Source organism: Thermobia domestica, chromosome 1, assembly GCF_964235325.1.
Source record: "Thermobia domestica chromosome 1, izTheDome1.hap1.1, whole genome shotgun sequence".
NCBI classification, from domain to species: domain Eukaryota; kingdom Metazoa; phylum Arthropoda; class Insecta; order Zygentoma; family Lepismatidae; genus Thermobia; species Thermobia domestica.
Window position 1 is genome coordinate 374,478,653 of NC_137454.1, and position 13,965 is coordinate 374,492,617.

Below are 13,965 nucleotides of genomic sequence, written 5' to 3' on the forward strand. Positions count from 1 at the left end.
GTATCGAATGGAGGGCTCAAATCCCTATGACTTACGGTTCCCAAGATATGGCTCCTTAAATCTCCCAAAATCGTCCATTTTTGGCCAATATCTCTGGAGCGGTAAGAGTGACGCGAAAAGTTCCATCACTTTCTCAGATATTTTTTAATGCTGTATCGAATGGAGGGCTCAAATCCCTATGACTTACGGTTCCCAAGATATGGCTCCTTAAATCTCCCAAAATCGTCCATTTTTGGCCAATATCTCTGGAGCGGTAAGAGTGACGCGAAAAGTTCCATCACTTTCTCAGATAGTTTTTAATGCTGTATCGAATGGAGGGCTCAAATCCCTATGACTTACGGTTCCCGAGATATGGCTCCTTAAATCTCCCGAAATCGTCCATTTTGGCCAATATCTCTGGAGCGGTAAGAGTGACGCGGAAAGTTCCATCACTTTCTCAGATAGTTTTTAATGCTGTATCGAATGGAGGGCTCAAATCCCTATGACTTACGGTTCCCAAGATATGGCTCCTTAAATCTCCCAAAATCGTCCATTTTTGGCCAATATCTCTGGAGCGGTAAGAGTGACGCGAAAAGTTCCATCACTTTCTCAGATAGTTTTTAATGCTGTATCGAATGGAGGGCTCAAATCCCTATGACTTACGGTTCCCGAGATATGGCTCCTTAAATCTCCCGAAATCGTCCATTTTTGGCCAATATCTCTGGAGCGGTAAGAGTGACGCGAAAAGTTCCATCACTTTCTCAGATATTTTTTGATGCTGTATCGAATGGAGGGCTCAAATCCCTATGACTTACGGTTCCCAAGATATGGCTCCTTAAATCTCCCAAAATCGTCCATTTTTGGCCAATATCTCTGGAGCGGTAAGAGTGACGCGAAAAGTTCCATCACTTTCTCAGATAGTTTTTAATGCTGTATCGAATGGAGGGCTCAAATCCCTATGACTTACGGTTCCCAAGATATGGCTCCTTAAATCTCCCGAAATCGTCCATTTTGGCCAATATCTCTGGAGCGGTAAGAGTGACGCGGAAAGTTCCATCACTTTCTCAGATAGTTTTTAATGCTGTATCGAATGGAGGGATCAAATCCCTATGACTTACGGTTCCCAAGATATGGCTCCTTAAATCTCCCAAAATCGTCCATTTTTGGCCAATATCTCTGGAGCGGTAAGAGTGACGCGAAAAGTTCCATCACTTTCTCAGATAGTTTTTAATGCTGTATCGAATGGAGGGCTCAAATCCCTATGACTTACGGTTCCCAAGATATGGCTCCTTAAATCTCCCAAAATCGTCCATTTTTGGCCAATATCTCTGGAGCGGTAAGAGTGACGCAAAAAGTTCCATCACTTTCTCAGATAGTTTTTAATGCTGTATCGATTGGAGAGGTCAAAATTGAAAAACCGCAAGTAACAGACAGACAGAAGAGAGAATTCAGTAACGAACTTTCTAAGTTCGTTAAAAATGATCGAAAATGACCGATATTGGTGTCGATTTTCAGGATCGCTGAGATAAACAGTGACATTTCCCATGCTGTTTAAATCCAAATTCAGCCCAGTCCACAATAGTAATATTTAATTTTGAAGACAGAAAACCGTCTATTAAAGAGCGGTTCAGTAATATTAAAAAGTGACTGACTAACGGAACATATTAGTAATTTTTCTTATTTGAACCTATAGTGAAGTGGGTAATTGACGCTAGTGTGTAATATTTGTGCGTCACGTCAGCATTTAAAGAATTCAAAGTAATAAAAAAAAGAAAGAAAAGAAAAACACTGAAAACCCAAAGACGTTGTCGCTTCCATTGCTCTTATTCCAGTGTACATATTTAGTGTCTATGATGATGTTTACATTACTTTGTGGTAATTCATATACCGGGTGTATCAAAAGTCTGTGGCCATAGGCCAACTCCATTGTGAGTGAAGATGCTAAAAATGCACAGATAAGAAAGTTGTTGGATGTATGTGGGTTTCAATTTAAAATGGTGGAATTTTTTTAATGGCACCGTCTGTTTGGGCTCCACACTGGTAAGGCGCCGATTGTTAAATCAAAAACTAACGGTTCAAATAGGCTGTTCGAAGAGAACGTAACGGCACGCAAAAATGACACGTTGAATGTCCACACTCTAGTGTGAGGTACCCTGTAACTCCTCAAATCAGATTCCAAACAATACTGTATTGTTGTTATGGTGAGGGCCCAAGGGAACGTCAGCCTGGTGAACTAGTAACATACCTTTTCCATTTAATGTGGGGTATCTTACCAGTTCGGAGCTCAAACAGCATGCGCAATAGAAAAAATTCCACCATTTTAAATTGATAAGTCCCATATTTCCAACAACTTTGCTCTCTTTCTATTGTTTCGTATCTTTACTTTTAACGGAAGAAAACAGGAATATATATATACAGGGTGGCACAGGAAAATAGGAAAATTTTAATTGACGTAAAATGCACTAATCAACATAGAGTATGCCGTGCTCAGTTTATTACGTCTTGAGGAAAGCCAGTAAATCCTTCTTTAATACTCACATCAACGATTTTTGGAGGACGTGTATTATATATACTCTTTGCTTTCGAGATGTTTCCATCGATTCGCCACAGAAAGAAATCACACACATTGAATTTAGGGTATCTCGAAGACCATAGAATTCACCGTTCTTATCAAACACTTTCACAGCGAGCACACGTTCCGCACAACTTCATTATTACTAAATGGCAAAGTCTTCTTAATGTCTTATCAGTCCCAAACAAATTCCGACCGTACAGTCTTGCTAATTCTGGATTCAAAATTTCTCATTTCCCTGCGTAAATATCAGGTGGTAACTGCTGCGCTGGTCTGTTGTTGGTAGTGATATGTTAGGACAAACTCCATACTACGTGAGGAGCAGTAAAACGACAGTCTGCAGTGATCTCACCAGATGCTGATAATGTAAAATGGCCGATTTCTTTGATTTCCAGAAAGATCAGATTCTTGGTGCTCGGTTATGTGGTGCGAGAGTGATGAAAGTGACAAATTTGTGTCGCGAGGGACAGTGTCCAAAATGACGGTCTACAAAGCCCACGGCAAAACCACATCGGCGAAGAGGAACAGTGGACGAAAGAAAACAGTCGGTGACAGGTGAGGCTGACCATTAAAGAGGATTGTGACTCAGAACCGTCGTACGATTGCGGTGCAAGTGACGGAGGAACTCAAGCAGCACCTTTCACAGTCTGTATCGTCAATCACAACCTACCGCGAGTTACATGATATGGGTATACGGGGTAGGTTAAGGAGGCGAAACCAGTGATAAGGGACTACGCTTTAACACGACGCCAATGGTGCCGCAAACCCGGAACATGCACTGCTGATGACTGGAAACGTGTAATATGATCGTTCACCTTTTTTCAATCTACGGGCCATGTTTATTTGTTGCGAACGCCCAAAGAAGCATATGATTTGCAGTGCCTCCGCCCAACCGTAAAATACGGCGTCAATGCTGTGGTCCGCAATATCCTGATTTTCAATTGGTTCTGAGCTGACGCTTACCGGTCCTTTCATTGCCCGTGATTATGTTGCTATTTTAAGGGACCATGTGCATCCTATGATTTAGATTTTTTTTCGGGCAGTTGGAACAATGTGCCCGTTTTCACAGTTGGAATTGTTGCGAGGTGGTTTGCTGAACAAGTCTCCTGGTTTGCACAATCCTCAGATCTGAATATGATTGAACATCTGTGGCCCGTTTGGAAATACGAATCTAGCGGAGATTTCCGTACCCTCTTTCATGGAATTCAGTAATGTATTGCACGCGGAATATTTCACTTGCTACCATTGATGACCTATGTGACTCTATTCCATGTCGCATCAGAACTGTTGTAAGGGCGAAAGGTAGTTGAATGCCATATTAACCTTGTAAGGTTTTTTTTTTTTTTTTTTAAGATGTTTCTATTAATGTTATAAGTATCTAAAAGCCTTTCCTTTAGAAAAAGGAAAAAAATCTTGGTGTGGGAGACAGCTCAGAAATTTAGGAACCAAAAAAATGCATCAAAAGATTGTGATCTTGGCCAATAATTAGTTTTTGGGTCAGGGGCAACACAATTTTTGAATGGTCCCTAAATCGAGTTTTCGTATTTTCTACGAATAAGTACATCATACTGAGTTAAGTGATAGTTTGAGCTTGGCTACACTGTATGAATTCTCCAGATAAGACGTACAAGAATTTTTTTGATTAAAATATATTGGATCTTTTGATTACAAAAACTTGTATGTTTTCGGATGGGACTGCGCATTAAAGAAATAGATTGTCTGATTGTATTAATTCCGTATGAATGTAATTTATGTTTTATATCTTTATTTCATTCCAGATGGCTGTAGGGTAGTGTTAATTCATGGAATGTTGTATAATTTCCTAAATAATACGTGGACGTGGATACCATTAACTTCAATAAATTACGCTCTTCACGCTGTGAAATCTAAGCCGAAAGGAGGATGAACGCTGCTTTCGATCTAAGTCAGAAAATTTTGAGAACTGAATAGTTTATTTCCCTATATGTGATAATGTATATAAGCTTTGTAAGATTTTTATACTGACTGACAGTTTATAAAGACGTTTTGTTGTATAAAAGTAATAAACAATTTTTAATAATTGCTGTTTAATTTTTGTTTGCTCTTCATTCCTTTTCTCTTGTAGCTGACTGGTTAGCGCGCGTACCATCAGTGTACGTAATTCTGAGTTCTATTCTCAATAGTGATGTGCGGCAGAAAGTGTCTTTATGTAATTTTAGCTCTAGCATTACCAGATATCTGGTTGTTATTGGAGAACCATCACCGTTATTAAACTTTTCTGCAAAAGAACGATATCTTTACTTTTAATAACACTCCATTCAGCTCCTACAACTGAAATTACTTCATCTGTATCCCTCAGAAAGATAACATACTCGTTATCACTAGAGTTAGGATTTTTAGGTGCCCATTTTCTTCTTTTAGAGCAAAAACGAACTCTCCGAGAGTACCTGATGTCTTAAATGTTGCTTCCAGTTGGAAATAGAGATAATTTTCGAACATTCCCACCATTTTAGGTTCCTTATTCCCGTAATATTCCCCCAATCCACTTTTCTTTCAGAATTTTGCGGTCATCTGGATTGAATGTGTAGAATTTTAAAGATCAAAGCAATTAGTGCTTCCTCAGGATCCAAACGATGCAGACAGTGTCCAACTTCTGAATCATTTTATCCAGAGAAGATTGATGATGTGCAAACAGAACTGTTTTGTTTATCTATGTAACAATGACTATTAACAACTTAGAACAACAACCCTTAAAAAAAATAACAATGAATTGTACTTTTGTGACGCAATAGTCGAATGGTTTTCCCACACCGAAACCGAAACACACTTACATGGAACAACTTAGAAATGCTTAATGTTATTAAGGACAATATTTATTCATATACAAGGATGATTTGATATATTCTCAAGTCCATTCTGACAATAATTCATTGTTTGACAATTGCTTAAATAGAAGTGTTTCGAGTAAGAGTGAATAATAGATACAATTGAAATTTGTGGTATGATTTAATTCGTCTTTTTTCTAGAAGGGAAAACAGAAAAAATAAACTTGAGTTTACTTCATATCCTTACTATGAAGTTGTTCGACTTTGGTTAAATGAATTTAAGCGTGGCAGAACAAGCACTGAAAATAAACCGCACCTTCGAGCCACGAAATAAGCTGTGACACCCGAAATCATCGATAAAGTCCATGATTTGGCTTTAACCGTCAGACGAGTGAAAATGCACGAGTTAGCAGAAGCCACAAGCATCTGAACTGAGCAATTCACTTCATTTTGCGTCATAAATTTCACATAAGGAAAAGCGCAAGCTGAGTGCCGTGTTTATTCATCCCAGAGCAGAGAAAAAGCCATGTCGCCGAGCAAAAAGTTGTCGAGCTGCGATTTGAACTGCTCCCGCAACCTGCCTGTTCACCAGATCTAGCTCCTTCGAACTACCATCTATTCTCAAAACTTCCCAGACGAGACGAGAATCTGAGTTAAATGAAAGGGTCATACAGGAAGTGAACGAATGTTTTGAAAGCGTGGAAGAAACTCATTTCCGCGAAGGATTCGTAAAACTAGAGAAAGTTGGGGCAAATGCGTTGAACTTCGAGGGGATTATGTCGAAAAATAAAGTACATTCAATAACTCAAATAATTTTCTTTAATATTCAACCAAGTCACTTATCAAAGCACTCTCGTATACACGAGGAGCGGCTGATAAGTTCGGCCTGAGACACTTACCAATGATTCTTGTACTCATTAATGATAGCATTTATTTCGGCAATCTTTAGTAATATAAATATCACCTAATTTGAATAGTAATCTCATTACGCTATTGTCTGTAAAAGAACAAACATTGTCATGCCAGCCGAATCCGAAAACTGTCGCAATGTTGAGCACTGTGATAAAATACTTCGTGAAAAAGGGAAAATTTTCTAAAGAAAATTTTGAACACATGTCGTCAACCCTACATAACTATGGGTCTTCGGATACCATGGTCAGAAAATTAGGGCAAGGGCAAGAAAACTATGAAAAACCCATCCCTCTTCCCCGAGACGGTGGTCACTGAAGAAAACATCGCAAAAGTCGAGAAAAATAGTTCTGACTGGCCAAAGAATAAAGTTGTGACAGATACCGAAACAGTTGCAATTAGTAGCGCGAGTATGAGAAATTTTACACGAGCACTTAAACATGAAAGGGAAAAAAAAAAATAAAAACGCGTGCTAGGAATTTAAATTACTCACGCCATTCGGCAAGCAACGACTATCGGAGAGTTTGTGAAGATATTTTGGAAATAGCCTGAGATAATCTCGACGAAATTTGCAGCCGAAACTGTAGATGAGACTTGGATTCACCAATATGGTCCGGAGTCAAAACACAGTGAATTAACAAAGGATAAAGCCCGCCAGAGAAATTCAAGGTGGAAAAGTCTGTTTCAAAACTAATGGTGACTGTATTTCTGGGTCAGTGAAGGTGTTATGCTGATCGATTATTTACCAAAGGAGACTAGATGAATGGACAATGAATAAAACGACAAGCAGGCTTTAAGCCTGGACCAACATCTCTTGTTTGAGAAAACACTTTTGCAAGCAATTGCCACATTGCTAAACATACATGTTTTCAGTTATAATGCAATTCACAATATTCACTTATTTTAATTAATAAGTGGAGCAATTTGACATACAAAACTTTTGTAAGAAAGAATATTTAAAGGTACACGTTTACATTGCGATCGTACATTGCAACTTTGTCATCTAAGCGTATTTCTTCTTAAACTAATAAATAAATATTGTGTTTCCCACAATATAAAAGAATAATATTAATTGATTCACATCTATTTGGAAGTCATACTGCTCCCCTACTCTTTTAAATCGATTACATTAATGTAAATAACTCATCCAACAAGGAGCGTTATCCAATGAAATCTACAAAGACAAATCTGATTTTTTAAAAAAGGCGCAGAGGCGTCCGCAGAAATTTCCCCAAGGGTTCGAGAAGATCAGCCTGCTTTACACAATTTTTGACTTGTTGGAATTCATGTTAAACAAATTCCGTGCCCTATAAAGATTAATATGTTGCATATCGTCGTCTGAGATTCAATACCGCTTAAGTAACATTTCTCCAATTTTACAGGAGAGACAAAAAAGTGTTTGAAAACTAGCTTCAGCCTCGTTATACGCGGTATTGCTTTTAAGGAAATAACAGAGCCATTTGTCGTGATATAGGTGTACTACTTAACCAGATTGTGCGCTATCCTATACTGATTCTAATGCTAGACCCTATCAAAAACTCAAATTCGCCAAAATTGGAGATACGTAGTGTTGAATCTCAGACGACGATAGATGTTCTAGGAGATTGTTATTATTATGATGAGAAAGATAAAAACTGAAATATTTGTGCTTTGGATGATTGAGGAAGATATTTAAAAATTTATGTGCTCCCTTAATTTTCGAGAAAGAAGTCACGCCTTCCTTTTAGTACCGGTTTTCCTCTTCTGTTTCTACAAACCATGAAAATATTTATTTTGCTAGTATTTTTATTATTGTTAAACTCCACGAGAGCCTGCAAATATGAAATAAAATCCAATTACGAAATGAATTACACAAAATTAATCTATATACATTGCACATCAAGATTGTAGAGAATAGTTCAAAATTTTGTTGTTGGCATTTTGTTGGAATTTCGTTGGCCTAATTCCTCCATGGTTGGCATACTGTCGTCCGTTGGTTTGTTGGCCAACTGTACATAATCTTCTGTTGACCCAACGTTGCAAATAATTGGTGGCATAACGATTTGCAGTACCGCCAAAACCACCGTTGGCCAACCAACTATGGTCGGTGGGCCCAACCATTTGCTAGCTCCAAATGCTACTTGGGTTTAGCGAGAAACGTTTTTGGGATGGATCAGTCTCAAGAACAACTTTATTTTCCATTCTTATACATATATTGAAACCGGATGTAGTACAGCTATATCTTCCGGTTTCAATATTGGATCCACATAGTTTGGAAGACCATTGTAGTGTCACACCAAAATAAAAACGATACTCATTTGTTTGTTCCGCGACGTACAGACTATGCCTATAGCCATTTCCCCCAAAAGTTTATGGCGCGGATATCTCCTACGAAATCCCGCCAAGAGATTTTTATAGTATGTTACATTTAAGATTATTTCTACAAGACACGGTTGCTTCTATGGACTATATGATTTTGCAATTGCCTATTTTATTTTAACTTCCCCAAAAAGTTTTTGAACTATTTGAGTAAAAATTAAAAAGACAACAAAAACGATTAACCTTAAAAGTTTCAATTTCGTCTGGTAGATGTCAACCATTGGAAAATGTTTGCTGCCATATGAATCTAACGGTGTAACTTATAGCATTTTACAATTATACGACTTTTGTTTCAATAGTAGAAAATGGGATATGGTTAGCCATAGTTAAATTAATCGTTATCCGTTAAGATGTTGACAGATTGACTTAATTAACGAAGTGGATCAAGATAATTGATCTGGCAAAAAGAAAATAAAAATGAAAATGAAAAACAATTTAAAGAATTCACTTTCGTTCAAGAGTTATAGTGTGAACTTAACAAGGTACCTATGTACTAACATCACAATCTTATAAGGTCCAGTAGCATGATCTGAATAAAAACTCTGCTCTTCAGCGTAAGACAATACCAATTCATCTCTTAAAAATTAACCCGTTTCTGCATGTTTTTTTTTCTTTTAGCGAAAAACAAATAATCAGTATTGGAAATCCTCATATGGGAACTTGAAACATGAATTAAAACGTGAATTTTTAGATTTTTCACTTAATTTCGACGAGAAATAAGTGTCATATATGGCACACAACTCACAAAGAACATGTCAGATGACACCAAAATCTCTTATTCATACACGTCAATATCTCACACAGCACACAAAACAGTCATTTGGTGCCTTTGATAAATTACAAAAAAGCTAAAGTGGAAAAAGGGTATGTGCCATATGGCACGGCATGCGGTAAGGGGTTAATATTTTTTAAAAAAAAAGTGAAAGAAAGAGAACGATTTACATTTATATTTGCATGGTTCGTCCATTGCAAGTACTGTGAATCCCGTAACCAGTATTCGTAGGTTTCCTTAAGAAAATTTCCCTCGGCTGATACAAAATTTTCCCTGTTTCAATCAAACTTTCCCTAATTTATTGAGTGTCCAATTCCTATGACAGAAGGTATGTGATAATATTAATTTAGCAATATTAAAGGAAGTGCAACCATATTTGTTTTATTCATTTGCTATTTACTTGTATTGTTTTTACTTTTTCCTTAGAGCCGCGGCGGCTCAGCATTGCCCTTCCCTGGGGCCGCGGTGGCTCAGTGGTAGAGCGTTCACCTCTGGTGCAATGGGTCCCGGGTTCGAGCCCAGCTCCCGCCAAGTGAACTTATGGTGGACAAACACCGTGTGCGCGATTTTCTCGGAGTTCTCCCGTTTCCTCCCACTTTCTTTATTCCATCATTTCATTCATTACTCATCATCACCGTCTCCTTTACCTAACCGGCATAACGTGGGACGTAAAACTCGAAGATTTCATTTCATTTCATTACCCTTCCCCGCTAGTCTAGTGGCTAGTACGGGGTCCTGGGTCGATTCCCGGTGGGAGAGCCTTTGGAATTTTAACTGTCCTCGATGTTTCTGTGTTCATGTCTCTGTCGTCCTAGGTTACTAGTAAAGCGAGTTAAACAAGTAAAAAGCGAATAAAATTAAGTAATAAGTAGATAAGCAAGTTAATGAGGCGCGTACGGTGAATCAGTTAATTTTTTAAATTAAAAAAGTGGTAGTGTACTTACTTCTGGTGCATGGGGTCCCTGGTTCGATCCCAGCTCACGCCAAGTGAACTTTGTGGTGGACAAACACTATGTGCGCGGATTTTCTCGGGGTTCTCCCGTTTCCTCCCACTTTCTTCATTCCACTATTTCATTTATTTCTTATTATCACTGTCTCCTTTAGCCTAACCGGTGGACTTAACAAAGATTTCATTTCATTTCAGATTACATTTTCCTTCACATTTTTCTTTTTACAAATAAACACACACACACGTAAATACACTCAGCCAATTGGGTGCAAATTATGCTACTCTGAACACATACAAAGTATTACTGTTGTATTGGTTTATTTCTGAAGAACAAAGCAAAGTTTAAGCATTTATAATGGTCAGCGCAAGAATTTCCCTAGATCTTTCACGTTTTAACGAAAAATTCCCTTTTTGTTAGATTTACCTACGAAATTTTCCTGGATTAGGGAAATTTCCCTCAAACTACAAACACTGCCTGTAACATTAAGCATATGATAGGAAGCCTCTATTGCTTAAGAGTCTTCATCCCGGCGAAATTAAAATACCGCTAATTTTTCAGCAATTATGTGATATCTTCAAATAGATAAAAGATAATTGAAATATGGAACAAGAGCGCCCTAGACAATATTATTTTGCGTGAGATACCATTATCACAAGTAACCTAGTGGCTTTATGTTTTCAGCTGTTTAGAAACGCGAAAATAAATGTCGATTTTCAAAATGGCTCGAAATCGAAAGCAGATAAATGAGTCGTGATAACGGTATCTTATGTAAAATGATATTGTCTAGGGCGGCCTTGTTCCACATTTCGATTCTCTTTTATCTATTTGAAGACATCACATAATTAATGTAAAATTAGCGGTATTTTAATTTCACCGGGATGAAGACTCTTAACATAGAACAAGAAGAAGAGGAAGAAAAAGAAGAAATATTTATACCTGTATTGCTTCCATCTTCTCGTAGTGTCGACAAGTGGTCCCAGTCAGTTGACACTCATCAAGAGCCTCCTACTTCTACGTACGAGTAATTAAGGAAAATTTCTCCACTAAGCAGTGTTTCACTAAATTTTTCTTTTTATTCTTCATGGGTAAGTGATAAAGGAATGGAAAGAGAGTCGCTTCTTAAAAAAAAAAAAGAAAAAAAGAAAAGAAAAGAAAACAAAAGAAAATATAGTGGTAGTGCTCGTAAGTCAATTAGAATTACTTTCACGAAGGCAAAGGGAATAAATATAGTTTAACACTTTGAACCTGAGCTCCCTCGTGGGTATATGGTTAGCGCATGGCGTCTTTGGTGCGAAAGACCCAATTTCGATTGCCGATGGGAGCTCATGTGATTCAGTTCCCATTTTAAGCTACAGGTCCAAGTGTCATATAATCTCGCTGCTGAAAGAAACGCTAAACTTAAACTGAATCAACGAGCACTCTGAAGTTGGGCGTAGTACTAGTATCAGTGGGCCATATGCAGAGTCATTCTGACGTATGATTACTGTCATACTAAAGAGTTCGACTAACATATGTTTCTTGCAGTAGTCAGTCACTTAGTATGATGCTGATCATATGTCAAAATGACTCTGCATAAGGCTTAGTGAATTTAAACTCTCCTTGCGTTAATAATGATAATAGAACCACGAAATGCGGAGCGAAATTAGAAATATATATTGAAGGAATCATCTATCGATGTGAACTTTTCACCATTAGATAGTTTAAATATTCAGTGCAAGAACAGTTTAAATCTGCAGTTTAAATGCGTGGTAGGCCTGTTTCAAATTTAAAGTGTGTTACAACGTTGAGTCTGTTTTAAATCCTCCTATAAAAAGTAAAGCAGGTCTACTAGGCACTGTTATTTTATTGCAAATATCCCTGAAAAAATGTGGTAGGCCTATGTTTTTAATTTCCTAAATATTTCCTGAAGATAAGCGTCCCTTTTCAGCATCGAGACTATATTAGACACAGGCCTATAGTTTAAGGAGGCACCCGAATCACAGTTCAGTTATGAGTTCAAATTTGAATACTATCTCAGGAGCTCTTCTAGGTCAATGGAGGGGGCAATTCTGTAAATGAAGTGAAACATACGCGATTACGAAAATATCATTTATGCCTTACAGCACGTGTTCTGTATCAAAATAACTTACAAACTTACATTGAGCAGCAATTGTTCATTATGATTTAAAGTATAAGTAATGACAGCAAACTTAAATAAAAAAAAAATATATATATAAAAGTAGAAAAAAACGTGTTCTTCTTTCCGCACTGTCCAAATTTTGAAGCAAGACTAGGAAGAGATAGCGCGCCCGCATGTTGGCATTTGCCTTGGATATTGCAAGTGCTGCTTCCACAGGTTACGAATCGTTGCTAAATATATGAATACTATATTTAAGATTAGTTCAACCCATTGAAACCATAAAATTAAACTTTTGTTTATAAATAAAATATTCATTATGATATCCTTCTCATTCCTGTTTTACCTTCTTCCATATATCATTAAGGCCGATCCTAGGCAATTTGCCGCCCCGTGCAATGCCATAATTTTCCGCCCCTCATTCTGCAGAAAGAACAAATCTTAAAAAGCTACCCTAATATGAACAATGGAGAGAGAAAGAATACCAGCACTCAGAAAAGCCTAAACACTACACATATACATCTCGTGTCTATTTTTTCTTTAAATAATAATTTATTATGTTAGTGAAAGATACAACAAACATACTTGCAGAGGAAAGATGGTAATTCTTTTTATAGAATTAAATATCGAGTTTCAATCTCAATATAAAATTATCAGTTTGCAAATTCCACTGCAATTAGCTATTTTATTTTTATTTCTTGATTTTCCTTCTATATCTGTTAAAAATTTAAAAAAAAAACTTGTTTCCACCTTCAATGATAAGGACCTTGTTTGTGATAAAGACAATACTAGTTTTCATATCAAAACTGTGATAAATTAACTAAATGGAACAGATGTTCCCTACTGTTCGAGAATTGAGTTCTTGTATTTGACAACAATCAACCAATTCATGCTGGAATTTATTTGACTATTTGCTTTAGCACTATCTATATGACCTTAAACTAATGCAAACTAAACATGATGTATGAATGTATTACTCAAATAAAAAATCAACTTAGTAAATTTAAGTATCATCATCATGAAGTCTGTGTTTCCAACAAGAAATATTTATTTTAAATAATATAATTATCAGAGATTTTTTTGTCCATTGAATCTTGCCACTTCGTGCAAATGCACGCGTTGCATATATGGTAGAGCCGGCCCTGTATATCATGAATCACATCCTCACTACTGTAATGCATTTGGTTCTCTTAGATAATTGTAACGAATTCCTTTACCTGTCTAACGACCTTCCCAAGTTGTTAACGAATAGACGGGGAAAATAGAAATGTTCACAAGTTAAAAGTGAAACAAATCTACTGGAACGATTGCGATTATTATTGTTATTATTACTATTATTGCAGATTGACTTACAGTGTTAATGAAATTATAGAAATAATATCATTAGCTTCTCTTAAACACAGCTGCAATAATAATAATAATAATAATAATAATAATAATAATAATAATAATAATAATAATAATAATAATAATAATAATAATAATAATACAGTTTTATTCTTTAT

At 36.8% G+C, this 13,965-nt stretch overlaps 1 protein-coding gene across 3 annotated transcripts in view; it reads left to right on the forward strand.

Annotated features, from left to right (window-relative positions):
* The window catches only part of Coq3 (ubiquinone biosynthesis protein COQ3, mitochondrial), a 49,674-nt gene extending 45,064 nt beyond the window's left edge, over nucleotides 1–4,610 (forward strand). For all 3 annotated transcript variants that reach the window (XM_081731178.1, XM_081731195.1, XM_081731185.1), the window contains exon 7: nucleotides 4,330–4,610. In XM_081731178.1, the coding sequence (XP_081587304.1) occupies nucleotides 4,330–4,457 (128 nt within the window). In that variant the 3' untranslated portion in view covers nucleotides 4,458–4,610. The remainder of the gene's footprint in view (nucleotides 1–4,329) is intronic.
* Nucleotides 4,611–13,965: the final 9,355 nt, after the last annotated feature.